Source organism: Onychostoma macrolepis, unplaced genomic scaffold (genome assembly GCF_012432095.1).
Source record: "Onychostoma macrolepis isolate SWU-2019 unplaced genomic scaffold, ASM1243209v1 Scaffold49, whole genome shotgun sequence".
NCBI classification, from domain to species: domain Eukaryota; kingdom Metazoa; phylum Chordata; class Actinopteri; order Cypriniformes; family Cyprinidae; genus Onychostoma; species Onychostoma macrolepis.
The window spans coordinates 1-22,557 of NW_026704868.1; the positions used below are offsets into that span (position 1 = coordinate 1).

General features: G+C 36.7%; 1 protein-coding gene and 1 long non-coding RNA gene across 2 annotated transcripts; one reads left to right on the forward strand and one right to left on the reverse strand.

Annotated features, from left to right (window-relative positions):
• The first annotated feature begins 2,733 nt into the window (after positions 1-2,733).
• Positions 2,734-7,137, forward strand: LOC131535613 (uncharacterized). Its single transcript, XR_009269686.1, has 3 exons — positions 2,734-3,213; positions 3,409-3,489; positions 6,360-7,137. It is a non-coding gene; the product is annotated as an uncharacterized LOC131535613 (long non-coding RNA).
• A 5,487-nt stretch (positions 7,138-12,624) lies between these two features.
• Positions 12,625-20,668, reverse strand: LOC131535612 (interferon-induced very large GTPase 1-like). The gene is given in 5 exon segments (XM_058768265.1): positions 12,625-17,522; positions 17,525-17,857; positions 18,851-18,915; positions 19,189-19,291; positions 19,579-20,668. Coding segments are annotated over 5 exon segments (5,265 nt in total). The 5' UTR covers positions 19,915-20,668; the 3' UTR covers positions 12,625-13,094.
• Positions 20,669-22,557: the final 1,889 nt, after the last annotated feature.

Here is a 22,557-nt window from a genome sequence, read left to right on the forward strand (position 1 = left end):
GAGAATTAACTAAGGTTTAGATGTTGATTTATTGTTTCATTTGAAGTAACCATGTTAGAGATCAGTGTCTGCTTTAGTTGGGCTCTTGACCCTTGACTTCTGTGTTGGTAGTTTTTTTTTTTTTTTTTTTTCCTCTGGTTGTTGTGACCATGTGTTTTTCAAACATATTTGTTACAACTCAAAAGCCCAGAGAAAGTGATCAGTAGTTGGTTGTTATATATTTATAATGACAATCAACTGTTAGTGAGCTGATCTCATTGAGAATAAACACAACTCATTGTGTGTCTAACCTCTGATTAAATTAATGTATTGATTATAGTAAAAGCGATTCTAAGAGCCACTGGTTCTGGGACAGTCAGTTAATATAAAGGACTTTCTAAACAGTTTGTCCACAAAAAGTTTTAATCTATGGTAGCAATTAGACTCACACAAACATCAACAATCAGCTTGTGAACCTCAACAATGGTGACCATTAAAAAAATATAATAATAATAATTTTGCAATGCATACTGGGTACTAGCATAGTACAAAACTCATCCATGGCTCCCAGCATGCATTGCTGCATTATTTTTTTTTAATGGTCACCATTGTTGAGGTTCACAAGCTGGTTCTTGATGTCTGTGTGAGTCTAATTGCTGCCATATATGAAAACTTTTTGTGGACAAACTGTTTGTAAAGTCCTTTATGTTAACTGACTGTCACAGAAACAGTGGCTCTTAGAATCGCTTTTACTATAATCAATATGTTCATTAAATTAGAATTTAGACACGATGAGTCTATGTTAAATCTCTATGAGATCAGCTCACTAATAGATGATTGTCATTATAAATATATAACAACCAACTACTGATCATTTCCTCTGGGCTTTTGAGCTGTAACAAACATGTTCAAAGAACACATGGTTATAACAGCCAGAGAAAAAGAAAAAACAGAACTACTAACACAGAAGTCAAGGCTCAAGAGCCCAACTAAAGCAGACACTGATCTCTAACATGGTTACTTCAAATGAAATAAATCAACATCTAAATCTTAGTTAATTCTCAATAAGATCTTCTGTAGATGTCTGACAGAAATAAAGTCAGTCTGGTTATTAATAAGTGGAGCTGGTGATGCTGTTTGTGGGGTTGTTTAATCAGGTTTTGAGATTTAATGTATTTTATTTCAGTTGATTTCATCTAAGGCTGTGGCTGAAGTCAGTTGTTGTTCTTGTGTTTCTCTTTTCTTCAGTGATTCTGTTTGTTAACAACAGTTGTTCATCACTAATGCTCAATCAGCACTTAATTAATCACTTAACTGAACTCAACTGAAATAAGTTCAGAGTACTCATAATTGTTAGATTTAAAAACTTAAATGTTTTAAGGCAATAAGTTTCATCAAACGGTTTGAGTTAACCTAACTTTTCAGGTTTTTAATGCAATCGGTTTACTCAAATGGTTTGAGTTACCCTAACTGTTGGGTTTTACAGTGCAGAATCCCAGCTAGCAGGGAACGTTCTCGGAACTTGGCTAACATTCTCTCATGGTTCTCTCAAGGTTATAAACAGAGGCGGACAATCCAGGGGTCAGAAAGTAAAAGTCCTGCCATATTTTTGTTCCACCCATGAACTCTGCAGCTGATTTCACCAGAGGAAGAACCAAGTCATTCATTTCAAGTCACAAGCAAGTCTCAAGTCAAATCCCAAGTCCTCAAAGAGTTCAAGTTAATGAGATAATTAAGTGACTAATTAAATGCTGATTGTGCATTAGTGATGAACACCTGCTGTTATTGAGAATCACAGAGGATCAGATGTTGATGTTTTATTGGTTAAAATGATGCCACCATCATGGAGAGCAGTGTTCGCTATAGTTGGGCTCTTGACCCTTTTACGAATTCAAAGTAATTTGTTTCTAAACAATAGCAGTGTTGTTTTACAGCAAATATTTGTGCATTGCTGAATCAAACCTTGAAGAAGCAGAGTAATTTACAATTTCTGCTTGTAACTGAAGGAATATCATGAAGTGGTCTCTCTTTGATTTATTGACTGACATTCAGCTAACAACAACAAACAAAAAAAAAGGGTTTATTAAACAAATGTCACCATAATACTTCAATATTGAAAAAAGGAGCTGTAGCTGCTCAGGCTTTTAGACATGAACACTTATCATATGATCCTCAACAGTGGTGACAATAATTATTCATACTGCAGTGCATAATGGGAGTTTTTACTATGGTGCTACCCAGCATGCATTTCAGCATGAAGAATTTTGTTGATTGTCACCAATGTTAAGATTCATATCCTGGTTCTTGATGTCTGTGTGTGTCTAAATTGTACTGGAGTTCAAATTTTTATATGCATTACATAGATTTAAAATTAATTCACTGTAAAGATTAGAGCAATACTTTGCTTGCATTCTGTAGTGTCACAGGGTTGATTGTGCAAAATCTAAACATACACATATAAAAAAAAAACAGTTATTTTGTTTGTAATCAGGCCAGCTCATGATGATTACCTCATCATATAAAAGCAGCTGATAACATCTCACTGTAGAGTACTGATCTCTCTGCTTTACAACAGCACATGCATTGCTACAGAGAGATCTAACACAGGAAGTCAAGGGTCAAGAGCCCAACTAAAGCAAACACTGACCTCCATGATGGTGGCATAATTTTAACCAATAAAACATCAACATCTGATCCTCTGTGATTCTCAATAACAGCAGGTGTTCATCACTAATGCACAATCAGCATTTAATTAGTCACTTAATTATCTCATTAACTTTAACTCTTTGAAAGTCCCACCTCTGCTCAATTGATTAAAAACTAGGACTCGACACTGGACTCGGATACAACACTGCCTAGAATGCAGAGTAATTAATGAAAATTAAGTTGAAGGAACGTTTCAGGAACATCAATACTAACCTTAAAAAAGAAAACGTTCCACTAACATTAAGAAAACTGGACACATAGAATGTTCCCATAACCAAAACCATAACCAAAAAAATGTTTTTAAAACATTCTTATAACTCAAAATTGTTAGCTGGGATACTTTTTTGGATGAACCAACCCTTTAATACGATGACACTGACTCCTGCCCTGGCCAGATTTAATGAATCTTTTTATTTCATTTTGTAGCGCTCCCCTGTTCCCGCTAGTTTTGTGGAGTACACCGTTCAGGAATGCTCAGTCGCTCCATTCCCTGAGGTTCAGTGTGAGCCAGGACATGAAGGTAAAGAGGTGAGTTGCTGCCAACGGCCATTACGTCCATGTAAATTGGATCCCATGTGAATGATGTAACATCCACCATTATTAACATTTTCTATGTTATTTTTCTCACACCATAAAAAGTTTTATTTGATGAAGTGTTCCCTAATTTGCCAAACTGTCTGCTTTCTCTAGTGTGTTTATTCTGTCTGTCTGTTTTCATTTCAGCCTGTTGGGTTCTGTATCGGGGAGGTTTTTGGCCACGGCCAGCAAGATGTGAAGGTGTCCTGTGAAATATTTCGCCCACAGGTACCCTAAATATGCATATTTGTTTGTCAGGCTTTTTCTCCAGGTCACACTCCGGAAAGCGAGAACTTTCCAGCTCTAAAAGCCAGATGACTGAGGTAAATCAACACCTCAATGTAACAGAAGGAAACTGAGCCAAACCCAGTAGAGCTGATCTGAATCTCCCTGTGCACTTATTATCCTCTCGCTCTAGAAAAGTCTAAATGGAAAGACTTAAAATTTTAATTCCTTCGTTTTTTCTTTTGTCCTTGTCGTCTCATGTTGATTTCTTCAAATCATGTCAGATTAATCATATTTACTAAATTGGCACAAATGAACACCACCATAATGTTTTAATTATCGGTAAGAAATGTGATTTGTGAGTGTTCAACACAAGATTGATTTCGTATACATGGCATACTGGTTTGAGACCAGAAGCTTCTCTGTGGCTGCACAGGAATGATAAATGGAGATGAAGCATCAATTACACAACACATGCACATCCCATTGCTCTTAATTAACAGTTTTGTTGAATCAGTGCTAAAAAAAACACTTCCTGTCTTGTGTCTAGAAAAACAGTTTCTTTTTTCTCTCTGTTTTCCAAGTTATTTTGACAGGAATATGTAGGAACTTTCCAGGAGGACTTGAAGACAGTTTCATATCTTATTGTTCCATCTGACTGTTCTTAGAGATAGGAAAAAAAAAAAGATTTGATCAATCCCCAATTTAAAGCAGGAAGTGTGAAGTTTCGGCACCATAGCAGCAAGCAAATGGTGAAACAATGAAAAAATGATTCCACTGTTTTCCTGAAACAACTTCTTGTTGTTTTATGCTGAGAAAACATTAGCATTATATATCATGAGAAAATTGTTCCCAAAAAACGTCTTAAAAAAAAAAAAATAAATAAATAAATAAAATAATAATAATAATAATGTAAGCCAACATCCACTCTTTAAAACCTTCTCATAAGAGTCAGTTGTTTCATAATCAGACTATACTGCTTGTGCTTTTTGCATGAAGCCAGCAAGAAAAAAAGACAAATAATTTTCTTGCCATTATTTTGTGGTACAGTACATTGTACTTTTTATCTCACCGCATTACAGTTTTTACTGTAGGACCCATTTCTCAATTCTCAATACATTACTTTTTCAAACCTCTTCACACAGTAGGCTAAACACAACCCCAGATAGCAAAATTCCTGAGGCCCAGATCAGGCCCACACCTGACACTTTCATCTGGCCCACATACCGCGTGGAATGACGGCACTTGGGCGGACCGCTCCTGTTTGCCAAATTTGGGCCACAAGCAAGCTAAAGGAAGGCCCAATGTCAGCCATGAATAAACCAAATAAAGCAGAACTAACCCAAATCTGAGCCACATTTATTTTAATTCTGGCCCAGATCCCACCCAGATCAAACACCTTGCTCCGGCCCACATACTGTACTGTGTAGAATGATGGCATTTGGGTGGACCGCTCCTGTTTGCCAGATTTGGGCCACAAGCAAGCCATAGGAAGGCAGAATAAATGTTATTTATTTTATAAATAAATAAAATAAACCATAACTGGCCCAATCTGGGTAACCCCTGTTTGCCAGATTTGGGCTTCAAGTAAGCCTTAGCATTGTCACATGTAAGCCAACCAAATAAACCAAAACTGGCCCAAATGTGGCCCACGGTTGATTTTTATTCTAATCCTGGTCTTACCTACATTCCTCATGTGGCCCACATGCTGCATGGAATAGTGGCATTTTGGCAGTGGTCCACAAGCAGGCCACTACACAGCCACATTTTAGCTAATAATGAACCAAATAAACCATAAATATACATGATCTGGGTCACACTAAGCCTACTTATGCATCAACAAAACTCATATATTGTAAAGAAAAATGTCCTTCCTAAATGTTCAAATAAGTTCCAGAAATGTGTCCTACTTGGTAAAATCATCCCAACCCAAGTTTTGCACAAGCAGCAATTCAAATGTCACAGATAAATATTCAAAGACACATTCCAAAAATGTGTCTTAGCGAGTGTCTTGACTCATAAGAATTATTTGTTTCATAATCAGACTACACTGCCTGCGCTGTATGTATGTTTTTGCGAGGATGGGGACATTCTAAAACACTTAACGTGAAAAATGCTTAATGTGGTTTAATGCATTAAAACTGTGCTTTTAAAGGTCCAACCTCAGTAAACACATTATTAATAAAGCATACTATGCACAGACAAGCAGATAAGCCCAGAATGTGAAGGCAACACATTTAATAACGCGTTAAGCTTTTTCCTCACATAGAAAACATTATAAGGAAAACACTTAATGTGGCTTAATGCGTTAAAGGGTTAGTTCACCCAAAAATGACAATTCTGTCATTAATTACTCTCCCTCATGTTGTTCCAAACCCGTAAGACCTTCGTTCATCTTCAAAACACAAATTAAGATATTAATCTGAGAGCTCTCTGATCCTCCATAGACAGCAATGATATTATCACGATCAATGCACAGAAATGTAGTAAGGACATCGGTAAAATAGTCCATGTGACGTCAGGGATTCAACCGTAATTTTACGAAGCTACGAGAATACTTTTTGTGCTCAAAGAAAACAATAATAACATAATTTATTCAGCATTTCCTCTCCCCGAGTTACTGTCTTCCGCCATTTTGGAGAGTACCCCAGAACGTAATCAACGTAATCCACGTTATTTACGTTCAGTAGAAAGTGCGCATCTGCTGAACGTAAACAACGCTGATTACGTTGATTATGTTCTTATAATGTGTTTATTGAGTTTGGACTTTTAAAAGCACTGTTCTAATGCGTTAAGTGTTTTTCACGTTAGCCATGTTAATTATTATAGAATGTCCCCGAGGAGGTCACTCAGCCCTTTTCACTGATTCACAGGTGCATGTTATCACTCCGACACAGCAAGAGGACAAGTTTTCCAAAACTACAACCCACAACGCTCATGTTCCTCATATCCATAAGCCCTCATTCCAAGATGTTGGAGCAGTAACACCTCAGCTAGCTGACCCCGTGTATCAGGTCATCCCTGCTGGACCTGGATCACTCCCAGCATCAGACTCCACCGTTCCCACCTCTTCCAGCGAATCCACTGAATCTTCCGAGTCTGACTCATCCGAGGAAGCAGGCGGCTCTGTTCGCGCCGTCAAACCTCCGCTGAACTTCCGTTCGTGCCACGCCGTCAGAGGAGGCAGATACCCACAAGCACCTCACCTCCTCATTCACCTGTGTTCCTGAGCATCTTCCCCAGCGTCCCGTCTCCGTTCCGCTCCTGTCCGGGGGTCTCTCGCTACACCACTGTCTAGAGAGCCTTTAGTCACAACATTTACAATTCAGGTCAATGGAACACTTTGAGAAAGGTCTCAGATGTGTAATTTATAAAGTGTTCAGATCAAATGTGATACTTAACAGTTCTCTTATAAAGCCTTCTCAAAACCAGCAAAGAAATATTTAATTCTACTTTCTTTGAATCTCATTCCAAATCTCTTTAAACCTCTGATAATGTTATATATTAATGTTATGAAAATGTTAATTGCAATTATGCACAAAATACAAACATGTGTCATTAGCAGGAAACGGTGATGTTTATGTACCATGTTTCCAAATGAAACTGAACTCAGTTATACTTGAGAACCTTTCAAATAAACCATTAATTCAATTTTTGAATGTTTGTCTTTTTATCAGAATATCAATTTACACATGCACCACTTTTACATTTTAATGTTATACTGAAAAAAATAAAAATAAATCAGATATACCTAAATGTATTTACCATTTGTTAAATTAAAATACCTTATCAAATACTTTCAAACAACTTTTTAACTTTTGGCTTGGTAACAATGCCAGAACCCTTTTTGGTGCTAAATAGAACCCTTTATAGGGCTCCATTAAGAACCATGCTTTGACTAGCACCTTGATGATGTTATAAATAACCTTTTTAATGATTAGAGTTTCATTAATGTTAGTATATTAATATAATAAATTTTAGTATTATTAATATTATTTGTATATTATTTATTAATATTGTTTTTACCCTTCTATCTGTCTGGTCTTATCTTGTATTGTCTATTAGGGTTTTACATAACAACTACAACAAAAACATGATGGTGTGTCAATTAGGTACTTTTATTTTATTTTTTATAACGTAGCAAATTGTTGCAAAATGACTGTTCTAACAACAGCAATCAGCAGAATACTTTAATAAATGATAATGGACATTGAACATAAATAAATACTTCAAGAAGAAAAACAAAACAGAAACTGAAAATAGTGAAATGAGGACCAAGTTCCAGTAAAATATTAGTAAAATAAACCACTTTATTTTAGGGTCTCTTAACTAGTTGCTTATTAGCATGCATATTAGTAGAATATTAGACATTTATTAGTAGTAATTAAGCACATATTAATGCCTTATTCTACATGACCTTATTCCATCCCTAATCCTACCCAATACCTAAACTTAACAACTACCGCACTAACTATTAATAAGCAGCAAATTAGGAGCTTATTGAGGGAAAAGTCTTGGTTAATAGTGAATAAGTGTTCCCTATTCTAAAGTGTTACCAAATATTGTATTTTCACAATCCTCAGTGATACTTTAAATTTATCATTATGTGTATTTTGGTATGAATGAGTGTCTGAATGAATGAGTTTCTCTCTGCAGATGATGAGGTTGTAGGATGTGATGCATCTGAAATATACAACTGAGTTTAGAGTTACAGGGCCCTATTTGAACAATCTAAGCGCATGGTCAGCACGCCCATGGGCGCACAAATGGGCGCAAATGCATTTGCTATTTAAACAACGTGGCGCAGGATGGAGAAATGAGAACTGCGTCAGGCTGAAACTAGCAAAAAAACTTGGGCCGCGCCTTGCCCAACATTGCGCCGGGTGTATGATAGGCCCACAGTGTGTCTCCTTCCAGTTGTTTAAGTAAAAACAATTGTTTATGAAGGCCAAAAATAGTATGTGAGTGCTTCACATTGTTAAATGGACAAAGTGACATCAAGTCATGAAATAGCTGTGACTGGGTGTGTTTATACATAAACCCAAATACAAATTTTGATAGTAATAGAATTATGTAAGGCAGTTAGTACTAACATAATTGAAAATTTGCTCAAATGTTTGAGAGAAAAAAAAAGCATTCTTAAATTTAAATTTAAATACAAATTTAACTTTACAATTGTAACTGGTTTCCAAACAAACATGTTCTTTTCTTTTTTTAGTTTTTGGGTCACATGTAAGTGTGAGCAGCTCTGTTAAGCTGTGGAAACCTCTCCAGTAAGTAAGTAACAGAGACAATTAATTTATAATACATATTGTTAGATAGATAATTAATTAACTCTAATCTCAATTGTATATTTCAGATGCATCACATCCTGCAACCTTATCATCATGCAGAGAAACTGACACTTAAAGGCATCAAAGAGGATTGTGAAGATATTTCACTGGAACTTCATCACATCTATTTTTTGTTTTTATTTTGTGTTTTACTTCTTTCTGTATTTATTATTGTTCAGTGCTTCAATTGTCATTTATAAATGTATTTGGCTAATAATGTGTTGGCATGTCAATAAAAAAGTACCTTATCCACACCACATGCTGCTGTTGTTGTTTTAATATAAAACCCTATAATGTAAAAAAAGATGGCTCATACTGCACTGTAAAACCCAACAGTTAGGGTAACTCAAACCATTTGAGTAAACCGATTGCATTAAAAACCTGAAAAGTTAGGTTAACTCAAACCGTTTGATGAAACTTATTGTCTTAAAACATTTAAGTTTTTTAAAACTAATAGTTATGAGTACTCTGAACTTATTTCAGTTGAGTTCAGTTAAGTGATTAATTAAGTGCTGATTGAGCATTAGTGATGAACAACTGTTGTTAACAAACAGAATCACTGAAGAAAGAGAAACACAAGAACAACAACTGACTTCAGCCACAGCCTTAGATGAAATCAACTGAAATAAAATACATTAAATCTCAAAACCTGATTAAACAACCCCACAAACAGCATCACCAGCTCCACTTATTAATAACCAGACTGACTTTATTTCTGTCAGACATCTACAGAAGATCTTATTGAGAATTAACTAAGGTTTAGATGTTGATTTATTTCATTTGAAGTAACCATGTTAGAGATCAGTGTCTGCTTTAGTTGGGTTCTTGACCCTTGACTTCTGTGTTAGTAGTTTTTTTTTTTTCTTTTTCTCTGGCTGTTATAACCATGTGTTCTTCAAACATATTTGTTGCAACTCAAAAGTCCAGAGAAAATTATTGGTAGTTGGTTGTTATATATTTATAATGGCGATCATCTGTAAGTCAGCTGATCTCATTGAGAGTGAAGATAGGCTCATTGTGTGTCTAGTCTCTGATTAAATGGATGTTGTATTAATTATAGTAAAAGTGATTCTAAGAGCCAGTGGTTCTTAATAGAAAGGACTTTCTAAACAGTTTGTCCACAAAAAGTTTTAATCTATGTCACAAATTAGATTCACACAGACATCAAGAATCAGCTTATGAACCTCAACAATGGTGACCATTAAAAAAATAAAATAAAAAATCATGCTGCAATGCATGCTGGGTACTATCATAGTACAAAACTCATCCATGGCTCCCAGCATGCATTGCAGCATGATTTTTTTTTTTTTTTAATGGTCACCATTGTTGAGGTTCATACGCTGATTGTTGATGTCTGTGTGAGTCTAGTTTCTACCATAGATTCAAACTTTTTGTGGACAAACTGTTTAGAAAGTCCTTTCTATCAACTGACTGTCACGGAACCAATGGCTCTTAGAATCACTTTTACTGTAATCAATACAACATCCATTTAACCAGAGACTAGACACACAATGAGCCTATCTTCACTCTCAATGAGATCAGTTCACTTATAGATGATCGTCATTACAAATATACAACAACCAACTACTGATCACTTTCTCTGGGCTTTTGAGCTGTAACAAATATGTTTGAAGAACACATGATTACAACAACCAGAGAAAAAAAAAAAAAGAACAACCACAGAAGTCAAGGGTCAAGAACCCAACTAAAGCAGACACTGATCTCTAACATGGTTACTTCAAATGAAACAATAAATCAACATCTAAACCTTAGTTAATTCTCAATAAGATCTTCTGTAGATGTCTGACAGAAATAAAGTCAGTCTGGTTATTAATAAGTGGAGCTGGTGATGCTGTTTGTGGGGTTGTTTAATCAGGTTTTGAGATTTAATGTATTTTATTTCAGTTGATTTCATCTAAGGCTGTGGCTGAAGTCAGTTGTTGTTCTTGTGTTTCTCTTTTCTTCAGTGATTCTGTTTGTTAACAGCAGGTGTTCATCACTAATGCTCAATCAGCACTTAATTAATCACTTAACTGAACTCAACTGAAATATGTTCAGAGCACTCATTATTGTTAGATTTAAAAACTTAAATGTTTTAAGGCAATCGGTTTACTCAAACGGTTTGAGTTACCCTAACTTGTCGGGTTTTACAGTGTGATTTTCTGGAGCTCAGCCGTCCAGCTACATAGACTGTCAACTTTTAACAGGTATATCATTTATTTATTAAAATGTCTGTAATTTTTAACTTTATTACCAGTCATGTCTTTTTCTCTTTTTAGTTTAAGAGAACACTGTTTGAAGAATTTATCTTCCAGAATCTGGATCATTTTAAGTCCATCCCTGTAAGACAGACTTTTCAGGATAGGAGATGGACTAAAAATGAACTCCCAAAACTGGCAGATTCTTGAAGATAAATTCTTCAAACTGTGGCACAAGATGATGTGATGCTGGTCCTCTCAACTTATCTGTCCATAAAGGCTATAAAAAAATCAGTCTTCATGTATTTCACAACACTTCAGCATGTTATTCTTATTAAGTGAGGATCATTTTTTTTAGGATTTGTTTACCCAAGCAAAGTCTCTGAGAACCTGACACCTTGCACTTCTGGAGACTCCAGGTAGGTTGCAGTTCTGGAAAATGGTGGCGCTGGAGACAAAATGGTTCCTGATGGTTTCACACCTAATCCTTCACATTAATCCTTAATTCTGTTTTTTCTTCTCTATCCGTCTTTTTTTTCTGACCCTACTGACCCAATGAGCCTTTCACTGTCCAAAGTTCTTAACTTTGTAAATTGTAGTGTTGCATCCTTCTCATGACCATTTAATAATTTTTGACTTTTCAGTCTGAGATTAATCTCTTTTTTGGCTCATTTTATCTGTAAAAGAAAACCTGCTTAATAATTATGCACAGCTGAATATAAGGAGTTTTTCACTTCCAGCCTTCATGGACAATTATATATCACTTATAAATGATTAAATACATAATGAATAGTAGTTATTAAGATTGATGTGATTTGGAATTGGTAAAATGTGCTTTTAAAGAAATATATATAATCAGAATATCAACTTGCATAATAATTATGCACGCACTGTGTGTTCATTGTCCTTAGTTTACTGTCTATGGTATTGAAGAGAAGTGAAGCTGTTCTATTGCAGGTTGATTTGCTAATGATCACTGAATAGAAAATAAACACATTTTTCTTTAATAACGTTCATAAATTATAGTGCGGATATAGAAAGTGTTCCATTGAGAATGAATCGGTTGTCATGAGATATCATTTATGTCCGGAGGAGGACCATTTACTTTATTTAACACAGCCCTTAAGTTATCCATGTGAGATGTATCTTTTTTCTTGCCACAACAACCTCACATGCTTGCAGTTTCTATCTGTAGTCATAGTAAGATTGTCACAGTCATGGACTTTTGTTTGTGTTTTCATTCCCCATGTGCTCTGTGTGACCTAGTTTCTGCCAATGTCTGATTGTGTCATTATGTTCAGGTGTGTCTCGTTATTAACCTCCATATAAGTTGTATTCAGTTCAGTGTTTTTCGTCCGGTCTAACGTCTGAATTACCCTAGTGTGTGTGTATGCTTCTTCCTTGCCTTGGATTACCCATATGTGGATTATTAAATACTGTTTATTGTTATCTTCGTCGTATTAGTGCTTCTCTCCCGCACAACACCGTGACAAAGATCACTTGAATATATGAAGTAACATTGATTTTGAATATGTACTGTAGGTTTCAGTCCACTGAACTGTGTGTTGAAAATGGATGTGATCTGAATATTATACAGAAATACAGAATTTAAGTAACAGACATTTATTTAGAATTTAAATTAATTACGCGTCACATGCAGGGTTGGGAGTAACACATAATTTATTTTATCTCAGTAACAAATGCATTGTCATATTCCTGTAATCAGATTACAATTATTGAGTAAAACACTAATCGGACAATACTTGTTTATCATGGTAACGTCATTGCATTGTGATATAGCTTATGCATTCATATGAAGATCAATTCTGCAACTGAGTTCTGATATCTTTCAAAGGAAAAAAGTCAGGACATGGCATGTTAAACATGAGTGTGATATTTCATATGCAAAAACATTGAAATATAACTGGGAAAGACAAAGGAGACTAAAGCACTACTCTAATGCTGAAGTTTAAATGATTTCAGAAGTCAAGTCAGGAACAAAGTCATTTCAATCTGTGTTCTCTATATCACATATGATAGGTCTATAGACCTAAACAAAATTACTTTACTTGTTAAATTAGTTGTATTTATTATTCAAACTCTCGATAGCATCCTGTTTTGAGTGTTTTCTCCATTCAGGTGGGATCTTACCAGAACCATCAAATGTCTTATTGTAACGTTTTTCAAGATCTTCCTGGAATCTGCACACAAACCACTTCCAGTAGGGCAGTTCAGAGAGATCAGGGGTGATGCTCCACTTAGCATAAACTCCTTCTGCTTTTCTGTAGTCACTGTATAGGAATGTTTTATCATCGGCACTGTGATAAAAATATCGATCACTGCTTGCCACTGATGTTGTGCAGATCCAAACAGACAAGTTTGTTGTATCCTTGTACTCGGTCCCATTTACTCCTGTCACTCCATGGAAAACAGCACTGTGATCTTCATCATGGTTTTCTATGGTGTTTGTGCAGATGGCTCCACAGAATGGACACTGAACCCAACAGCACTGACATAAATCATCAATCAGAAGCTCATCTGGCCTAAACTTGGGGTCTAGTTTTGCTAGAAAAGTATTTGTGTTGAATCTACTGCTGATGTCTGACATTATAGCAGGAAGTTCTCTCTTTATCACATCTTCTAGCAGTTTAAAATCATCAACATCATCATGCTTGACTCCACTGAGGTCTTTTTCAGAGAAGATCAGCTCATCCGAGAGCTGCTGTGTGAATCTCTTCAACCACAAACCAGCATCTCCTCTGTTCACTTGAACATGTTCAGTAGATTGATGAGCTGCTTCTATGATCTTCTGCTTCAGGAGTTCAATGTTCTTCATCATCTTGGGTAAAACACGGACAGTGAACTTATCAGTGATGTACCGACTGACTTCATCTCTGATGAAACTCTTGAAGTGATCTCTGGGATTATGAATGTAGTTCATGTATTTGTTAAAATCCTCCTCTTCTGTCAGTTTCATCAGGATGTGTTTCTCAAGATTTGACCTGTTTCCATTCAGTGATGGACAGTCTGTTCTCATATCATTTGCGAACTCTCTGGCAGTCTTCTTGTAGACACTCTGTTCAATGGGTTCTTTGAGTTTCTGACAGATGATCTCACCAAAAATGGCAGCTGATGTTGCTCCATGACAGTATTTCTGGAAAATACTATAATACTCTTCTTTCTTCTTCTTAACATATATTTCAGGATCGTTGGCCTCTTTGAACATTGCGTGTTGGTCAGTGATCATCTTCTTTGCTCTCTTACAGATGGAAAGAACCAAATCCATGAAGAATTCATTCTTGAACACATATGTAACTGGTCCGTCCTGATGTTCAATTACTCTTGCTTTGATGTAATCTATGAGTTGTTGAATGTAGCTGATGTTGTAGCCCATCTTTGAAATGTTAAATGACTGAATCATTTTGTCTGTCTGCTGAACAACATCATTGACTAATGATCTTATTTGGGCTTCATCCTCCTTAGAGAGACTGTAACCCAGCATTCCTTTAACAAATCTCTTGGCATTTTCCAAAAATTCTCTTGATTTCTTTAACTGTACATAATCTGAATAACTCTGCACAGATAAAATATCCCTGCTGCCCTTCCGGTGGTCTGCATTAATACTTTCATAGATGTCACCGAGGATCTCTCTCATATCTCTCATTATGTCAATGTTTCTGATTGTTGGGGTGTCTCTGCTGATTATCTTCATCCACTCTTTCCAAAACAAACCAAACTCTTTCTTTAGTGTTTCTTCATCATTTGCGTTGTCTTTGTGTTTTAAGGCGAGTTCTTTGCTCTTTTCAATGAGAGTGTTTTCATGATGTGTCCTCTGAGCATCAATCTCTTTCTTCAGGTCTCGCTGCTTAAGAATCTCATTTAATTTCCTCTTCGTTTCTCTTACAATGCTTTCCTGCAGCTCTTTGATTTTAATGTCAAATGATGTTTTCCACTGAATCAGTATATTTGCATCTGCGTCTTTCTCAAAGAATTCTGACACTGATTTTTTCACTTCTTCACTTGTGTTCTTCAGCTCTCTGTGAAGATCAGTTTCTGTAACCTCATCAATTGTTTCATTTTCTATTTGGTTGTGTAGTTTGTTCTCAGTTTCCAGCATGGCGCTGCGAAGCCTCCAGGACCACTTGCTGTATTCAGTCTCCAGTTTCCTGTAGGCTGAAATCTCCAGAGAATTTCTGAAGCTGAAGACGAATCGTTCATTCAGTAAAGCCTCCCAGAGATCATTAATACGAACTCTGAAGTCTTTCAGTCTCGTTCCATGTGATTCTGAGGCATGAGATATAATAGTTTTCTTCAGGTCTTGAATGTTCTCACAGTAGTTTGGGTTTGGTGGAGCCATGGGCGGACTGCCCTCCCAGAGCTGAGCAAAATACTTCACATCTTTCTGAACATCAAATCTAATGACGTCACTGAAACGTTCAACATCGCAGACTTCCTCTTTAGCAGCGAGTTTTGTCATCTCATCCAGTGTCTCCTGCAGTCGTCTCCTTCCCTCCATGTTTTTCTCTCCAGCTGTGATGTCTGAGACGTTCTGATGCACAAACACACAGCTGGGATTGAATCTGACCTCCTTCATCCTCAGGAAGGCCTGAACAACAATCTGAAGAATGTCCTGCATCTCAGACGGGTTTTCTCCAAAGATATTGATCAAGGTCAGATTTCCAAGACCAACAACAAATGTGGCCAATTCATTGTCATGATGTCTTGTTGATCTTCCTGCCAGTTCTAGAGCACGAAGACCCTCAGTATCAACAACCAGAATATAGTCAAACTTCGGCTCTGTTTTCATATCGTCTGAGACTCTGACCAGCTGCATGAAAGCTCCTCTGGTGCACCTGCCAGCACTGATGGCAAAGTCAAGTCCAAACATGGCATTCAGCATGGTGGATTTCCCAGAGCTCTGGATCCCTAAAACTGACAGCACAAAGACTCTGGTCTGGTCTCCCAGTTTCTGGATGAGTTGATCCAGAACAGCAGAGATCCAGATCACAGGAACATGAGCAGCATCTCCATCCATCAGCTCCAGTGGAAATCCAGAGATCATCATCTCTGCTGCAAGACTCGCGAGAGAAGAGAAGTGAACCTGCAGGTCTTTCTTGTTCTTCCCCACAGATGAACATGATTCATAGATCTGACTGATCTCCCTCATGATGTGCTCCAAACCAAAGGTTGCATTTTGAAGTTCCTCAGATATTTTCTCAAGTTCAGTTTGTTCAGCTTTGAGTTGTTCAGATTTATCATGTTTCTCTTTCAGTTGTAATACTGTTGACCACTTTTCATTATACTTGTGATGTAGAGCAGAAAGATCACCTGATGTGTATTCATCCAGGACGATTCTGAGCCATTTGGTGAAAAACATCTTATTTGCAGCATCTGAGTTCATTTCTTTAATAAAGACCTTAATAAACTCACTGATGTCTGATTCATGCTGCCATTCACGAATTTTCTTCATTTGTTCTTGTTTTTGACTTATTTCATTTTCTATCTCATCTCCTTGAGGTCGATGTAGTTCTTTGTTCTTCTGACTCCATTGATGCCACAGTTTCCCCTGATGAGGCAGAAATGAGTCTTTGATTTCTGTCAGATCTTTCTTCTCCAGTAAACTGATCATCTGCTGTGCTGTTTCTCTTCCTCTCCTGCAGTCATCATCATCTTCCACATCTACTCTGATGCCTGAGTGTTTGGACACATCTTCAAGTCTAAATCTGAAAGGTGCTTCTGAGACACAATCATTTATAGCTCCTCTGAGTTCTTCAGACACATCTGACTGATTTCTGTCTTTCAGACCGATCTTGTATTTTCCTTTCCGTGTCTTAACGAGAGTTGAAGCATTCTCAGTAAAAAGACAAATTAGTGGTTTTGAGTCCTTGTAGAGTTCCTGAACTTTTATCACACTTCTATCATTCCTCTGAAGTTGTGGTAGAAGAACAACATTGACTGAGGCCATGTCTGTGAGGATCTGCAGCTGTTTCTCATGGTCTCCAGCATCACCGTGTAGATTACAGAAAGCAACACAGTCAGTGAATTTATCATCATTTGTTCCCGATGGGCAGAACCAGGCGATCTCCACCACTCCATCCATCAGGACTCTGGTTCTGCTGCTGCCTGGGCAGTTCCTGTGGAAGAACGTGTTGTGTTTCTCATTGATCAGACTGTTCATCAGCTGAGACTTGGATGAAGACACAGAGCCAAACCTGAAGAAAGACACCATTGGAGTTTGTGCCTTGTAGATCAGCTGGGTTTGACCGATGATTTCATTGTTGGTGTTTGTCATCTTCCAGCTCTTGTTGATTTGTCTGAATGTCCAGAGAGGAAACTCAATCTGTGGTGTGAATGGATCAGGAACAAGCAGAGGCAGAGCGTACTGACACTGGGACAGTTTAGTGACCATCAGCTGCTTCAGGAAACCATCAGCACAATGAAACACAGCCATCTGGACATCCATCGAGTGAATTTGCTCAGACTGACTTATTCCTTCATCAGATAAAAAATTTCTTCGAAAATGTCACCCTCACATTTAGATGAGTCATTATGTCTTTGTTGTATCTGATCTTGTTCATTGGGATCTCTAACAGTAATGTATCTTGCTCTGTAGTCCATCATCAGTAGTTTTTGTATGAAAGTTTGAATCAGCTCCTCTTCAGCACAAGCCTCACTGGACTGTAATGAATGTTTATTTATCTGAAGAACATCTGCAGCTCTCAGTTTAGGATCATTCCTGCCTTTAAGAAGTCTGTCAAAGAGTATTTTTGAGCCTTTAATAATTTCTTTTTCTGTTTGATCTGGTTTCTTTGTTTCTGTTCTAAGCTCTTCTGCAGGTCCCTGTGAAAGAAAAGACTAGTATGTTAATTTATGTGCAGCCTGTGTCTAATTTATTATTATTATTATTATTATTATTATTACTACTCAATTTGGACAAGTGAATCATTTAATGATATGGTGAAAACCAAACCTTTCAGGCAGAAAGGATTTGCAGCTCATTTTAAGATTGATAGGTTGTATTATTATTTTTCATTTCTATTCATTTTGGTTTTAGACAGTATAAGTGGAACAGTTGCCTTCCGGGCTCAATTCAATAATAACTTGCACATTTTTGTCTAGAACAGTGGTCTTATACAAAACGCTTTCCATCTGACAAAAGCTGACAAGGGATGATGCGTTTTAGAGGCATATTTTGCATTATTTGTATCCTAATATCAGAAATAGTTTAATTGTTTTAGACATTATATCTGTAATAAACCCACAGCATCGCATGCATCTTGTAAGTCTGGTAGTCTGTAAGTGTGACTGAACCTGCACAAAAATGTGAAGACACATTATGATTTTGTTTCTTATATTTCCACACATAGACTGCCATATGAGATTTCTGGGGAAAAGTCATTTGTGGAACCTACGAAAAAATTATTTATTTATTTTCCCTAAACCACCAAAGTAATATGAATTTAAAGAAGCAGCCATATAGTCTACCAATATAAGAAACAGATAATTTTTTGATAATTACTATTTTTATCAGTAGTTCTAGAGTACTGAGCTTTTTTAAAGTCTATAAATTGACAAAGATGCATTTTGGATCAAGACAACATAGTTATGGCATCTACCAACAGGGGCTGGTACAGGGGCTCTGTATTTAGCAGATTAGCTGAATTATTAACTTTGAATTCTTTATAACTTTCTCTTGTCAGCTGTTGACCATGGCACCCCCCAACCCACACACGCAAAACGTTTTTATATGTTGTTATAATGTTATTAAAAATTTTTACCATTAAAACAATTTAAGTAAATACTAGTCATGTAAAAATTGTGCACATAACATACCATGTGTGTTTCTTTCATCTCTGTCATGGAGTGCTCTCTTGTTTCTTTATTGATTGAAGATTCACCTTAAGAAATATAATAATAATAATAATAATAATAATAATAAATTACATGAATGATTTTTAGACCAATTAGATTTCTTATTCTATATTATAGCAGTGTTTTTTTTCCCCTGTAATTTTTCAAACATTTAACATTTCTAACTGATATATCATTAAGGCCTGTTTCTATCCACAAATATCAAAATTCATCAGAATTAATCAGAATATAATAACAAATCTGATTATTTATTTATTCTTAAATTAATTCTTTGGTGCAGTGAATATTGTGTTTCCTACCCGTGTCACTGCATGATGAGTCAGATGGTGCAGTTGCCTCGATCATTTCTGCGTTGACAACAGGTTTGAAGTTGTTCTCCTCATCTACTGGCTTTCCTTTGTCCTATAAAGATAAACAGAATGTCCATTTCTTGTAATCATGATCTAAGTTCTGGCAAGTATGCAAGAGTATGTACACTCAGTGGCTACTTTATTTGGTAAACCATTTTTAGCCCTCAGAACAGACTGCATTCTGTGTGGCTTAGATTCAACAAGGTTTTGGAAATATTCCATAGATTGCGGTTTATTTTGACGTTATAGATTCATTCAACTGATTCATTCAATGAGTGTATATGGAATATTTAGTCTAGATTTATTTAGGTTGTAATACTGTAGACAACATATATTTACCTTGTGTTCATCATCTGCTTGATTTTCTCTTCCTGATGTATTTGTTTTAGGACTGTGGTCCTTGGATTCTTTGGTTTCAGGGGTTTGATCTTGTGATGTGACCAGAACTGAGGTGCTCTGCTTATCAAATGTTTCTTCATTGACTTCCTTTTTAATTGGATCACATGTCTCTTTATTATCAAGGACTGGACCCTGTGCAAAGCCATTTCCTTTCAATTCAGTTGGGTCTGCTAAATCTAATGGATTGGGTTGATTCAGGTTGATGTCTTCTACGCTGTTCTCCTCATCTTTACCAGGGAGGATGTCCAGAGCATCTTCTGGGTTTGGATCTGTCATTATTTCACTGGAGAGAAATGTAAGGTGTCAGGTCAGGTGTCACCCCACAAAATATAGATTGTATTTAGTAAATCAGATATTTATGGAATAAATAGGTGTGTATTCCTAACAGGAGTAGAAGGGCAGTTTTTTTTAAGCATATTTCATAAATGAAGTATATTCTGAAGCACAGTATAAAAAACTTAAATGGGATATTTGAAAAAGAACTCTGATCAAAATCAGAGAATACTTGTTAACCTGGTGCTAATTTCCTTAATTATATGACAAAACCTATTTAACTGGCAGCATGCCTCCGCTCTAAGTGAAGTGTGGCCAACTATGGTAACCCATACTCGGAATTAGTGCTCTGCATTTATCCCATCCAAAGTGCGCACACACACACACACACACACACACACTTTTTGCTGTGGCACCCGGGGAGCAGTTGGGGGTTCAGTGCCTTGCTCAAGGGCACCTCAGTCGTGGTATTGAAGGTGGAGAGAGTGCTGGCTATTCACTCCCCCCACCTACAATCCCTGCTGGACCTGAGACTCAAACCCGCAACCTTTTTGGGTTACGAGTCCGACTCTCTAACCATCAGGCCACAACTTCCCCCAAGGTGAAGGGCTGAAACCCTGTTAAGGTGACTGAAACCCTGTTACAGCAGGTTGTCCAGATGAAGGCCAGCAGGATGACCTTTTCAGCCATTGCAAGAGAAAGTGGTCATTCCAAATCTGTGATTTCTAGAATATTGCAGGTTTATAATGACACTAAGTCCCCCAAAAGGCTAGTCGTCCATGTAAGACAAATGCACAAGAAGACAGGATAATGCGGAGACTCTCAATGGGGAGTCGGTTCAGCACTGCAGCTGGAATTGCTCACCAGTTCAGCGATGAACAGGGTACCCAGGTGAAAAAGAATTACTCTTAAATTCATTTAAAAATTTACTTGAAATTCAGATAGTATATTTTTTGTACAATTGTACTCCCAACATGCTTACTTGAAATGCATTCAAAATGTATTGAATTGCATTTTAATATATTTTTAAAAAGTATACAAGAAGTACTTTGGTAATAAATATATGCTTCGTTACACTTTTAACTTAAATACAAAACATGAAGCATTACTTGTAATAGGCTACTATTTATCTGTACTTTCCACAAGCATTTCAACATAGCATTATTTGCATGCATCATAAATAGTTTTTCCAAAGAAATGCTTAAAATCCCTATTTATTTACTTATGTAACTAAATTCAAACAAGCCCAACCTACTTTGTAATTCGCAAAAACAAACCTCATTGGCTTTTGTGGAAGCTTAGGCGGCAGGCGACAAAATCTGATTTCTTTCTTGCGCGCATCAAGCAAGACCATCTGAGCTTCAATTCTGATGTGTGTGTCGAAGGATGTGAATAAAAGTCTAAATTAATACCGTTAAGTCATATACAGTGATCGCGTCTCTTCAGAGGACTTGGAAGAAACCAGTCAATTCATTACTTTTACATTTAGTCATTTAGAAGACACTTTTATCCAAAGCGACTTACAAATGAGGACAATGGAAGCAATCAAAATCAACAAAACAGCAATGATATGCAAGTGTTATAACAAGTCTCAGTTAGCTTAACGCAGCAAGTTTTTTTTTTTAAATTATATAATAAATAAAAAGAAAACAGATAGAATAGAAAAAGGATAGAGCAAGCTAGTGTTAGAGGCCTTTTTAAAATTTTTGTTAATTGCATAATAAATAAAAAAACAGATAGAATACAAGTCTAAAAGGGGCAAGTTTTAGAATTAGAAAGAGAGGTGCTAGAGTTAGAGGGTCAAATAAAGATGGACGAGATGTGTTTTTAGCCGATTCTTGAAGATTCTTGAATACATCAGCTGCTTGGATTGAGTTGGGCAGGTCATTCCACCAGGAGGTGGAATTTAAAAGTCTGTGAAAGTGATTTTGTACCTCTTTGAGATGGCACAATAATGCGTTGTTCATGTGCAGAAACCAAGCTTCTAGAGGCACATAAGTCTGAAGTAATGAATTTAGGTAAAGGGGTGCAGAGCCAGTGGTGGTTTTGTAGGCAAACATCAATGCCTTGAATTTTATGCGAGCAGCTATTGGTAGCCAGAGCAAATTGATAAACAGAGGTGTGATGTACATTCTTTTCGGCTCCTTAAAAATTAATCTTGCTGCTGCGTTCTGGATTAATTGTAGAGGTTTGATAGAACTGGCTGGAAGTCCTGCCAAGAGAGCATTGCAATAGTCCGGTCTGGACAGAACAAGATCTTGAACAAGGAGATGTGAAGCATGCTCTGAAAGAAAGGGCCTGATCTTCCTAATGTTGAATAAAGCAAATCTGTATTTTTACATAGTTTTAGCAATGTGGTCTGAGAAAGTCAGCTGATCATCAATCACTCCAAGATTTCTGGCTGTTTTTGAAGGAGTTATGGTTGATGTGCCTAGATGGATGGTGAAATTGCGATGAAACGATGGGTTTGATGGAACCACAAGCAGTTCTGTCTTGGCAATGTTGAAGATGATGGTCCTTCATCCAGCAAGAAATGTCTGTTAGATGAGCTGAGATGCAAGCAGCTACACTCCCCATAACACACGATGTACTCGTTACATCGTAAGTTGAATGGCATCTACGCTAATATTAGTCTGTTTCTTTCCT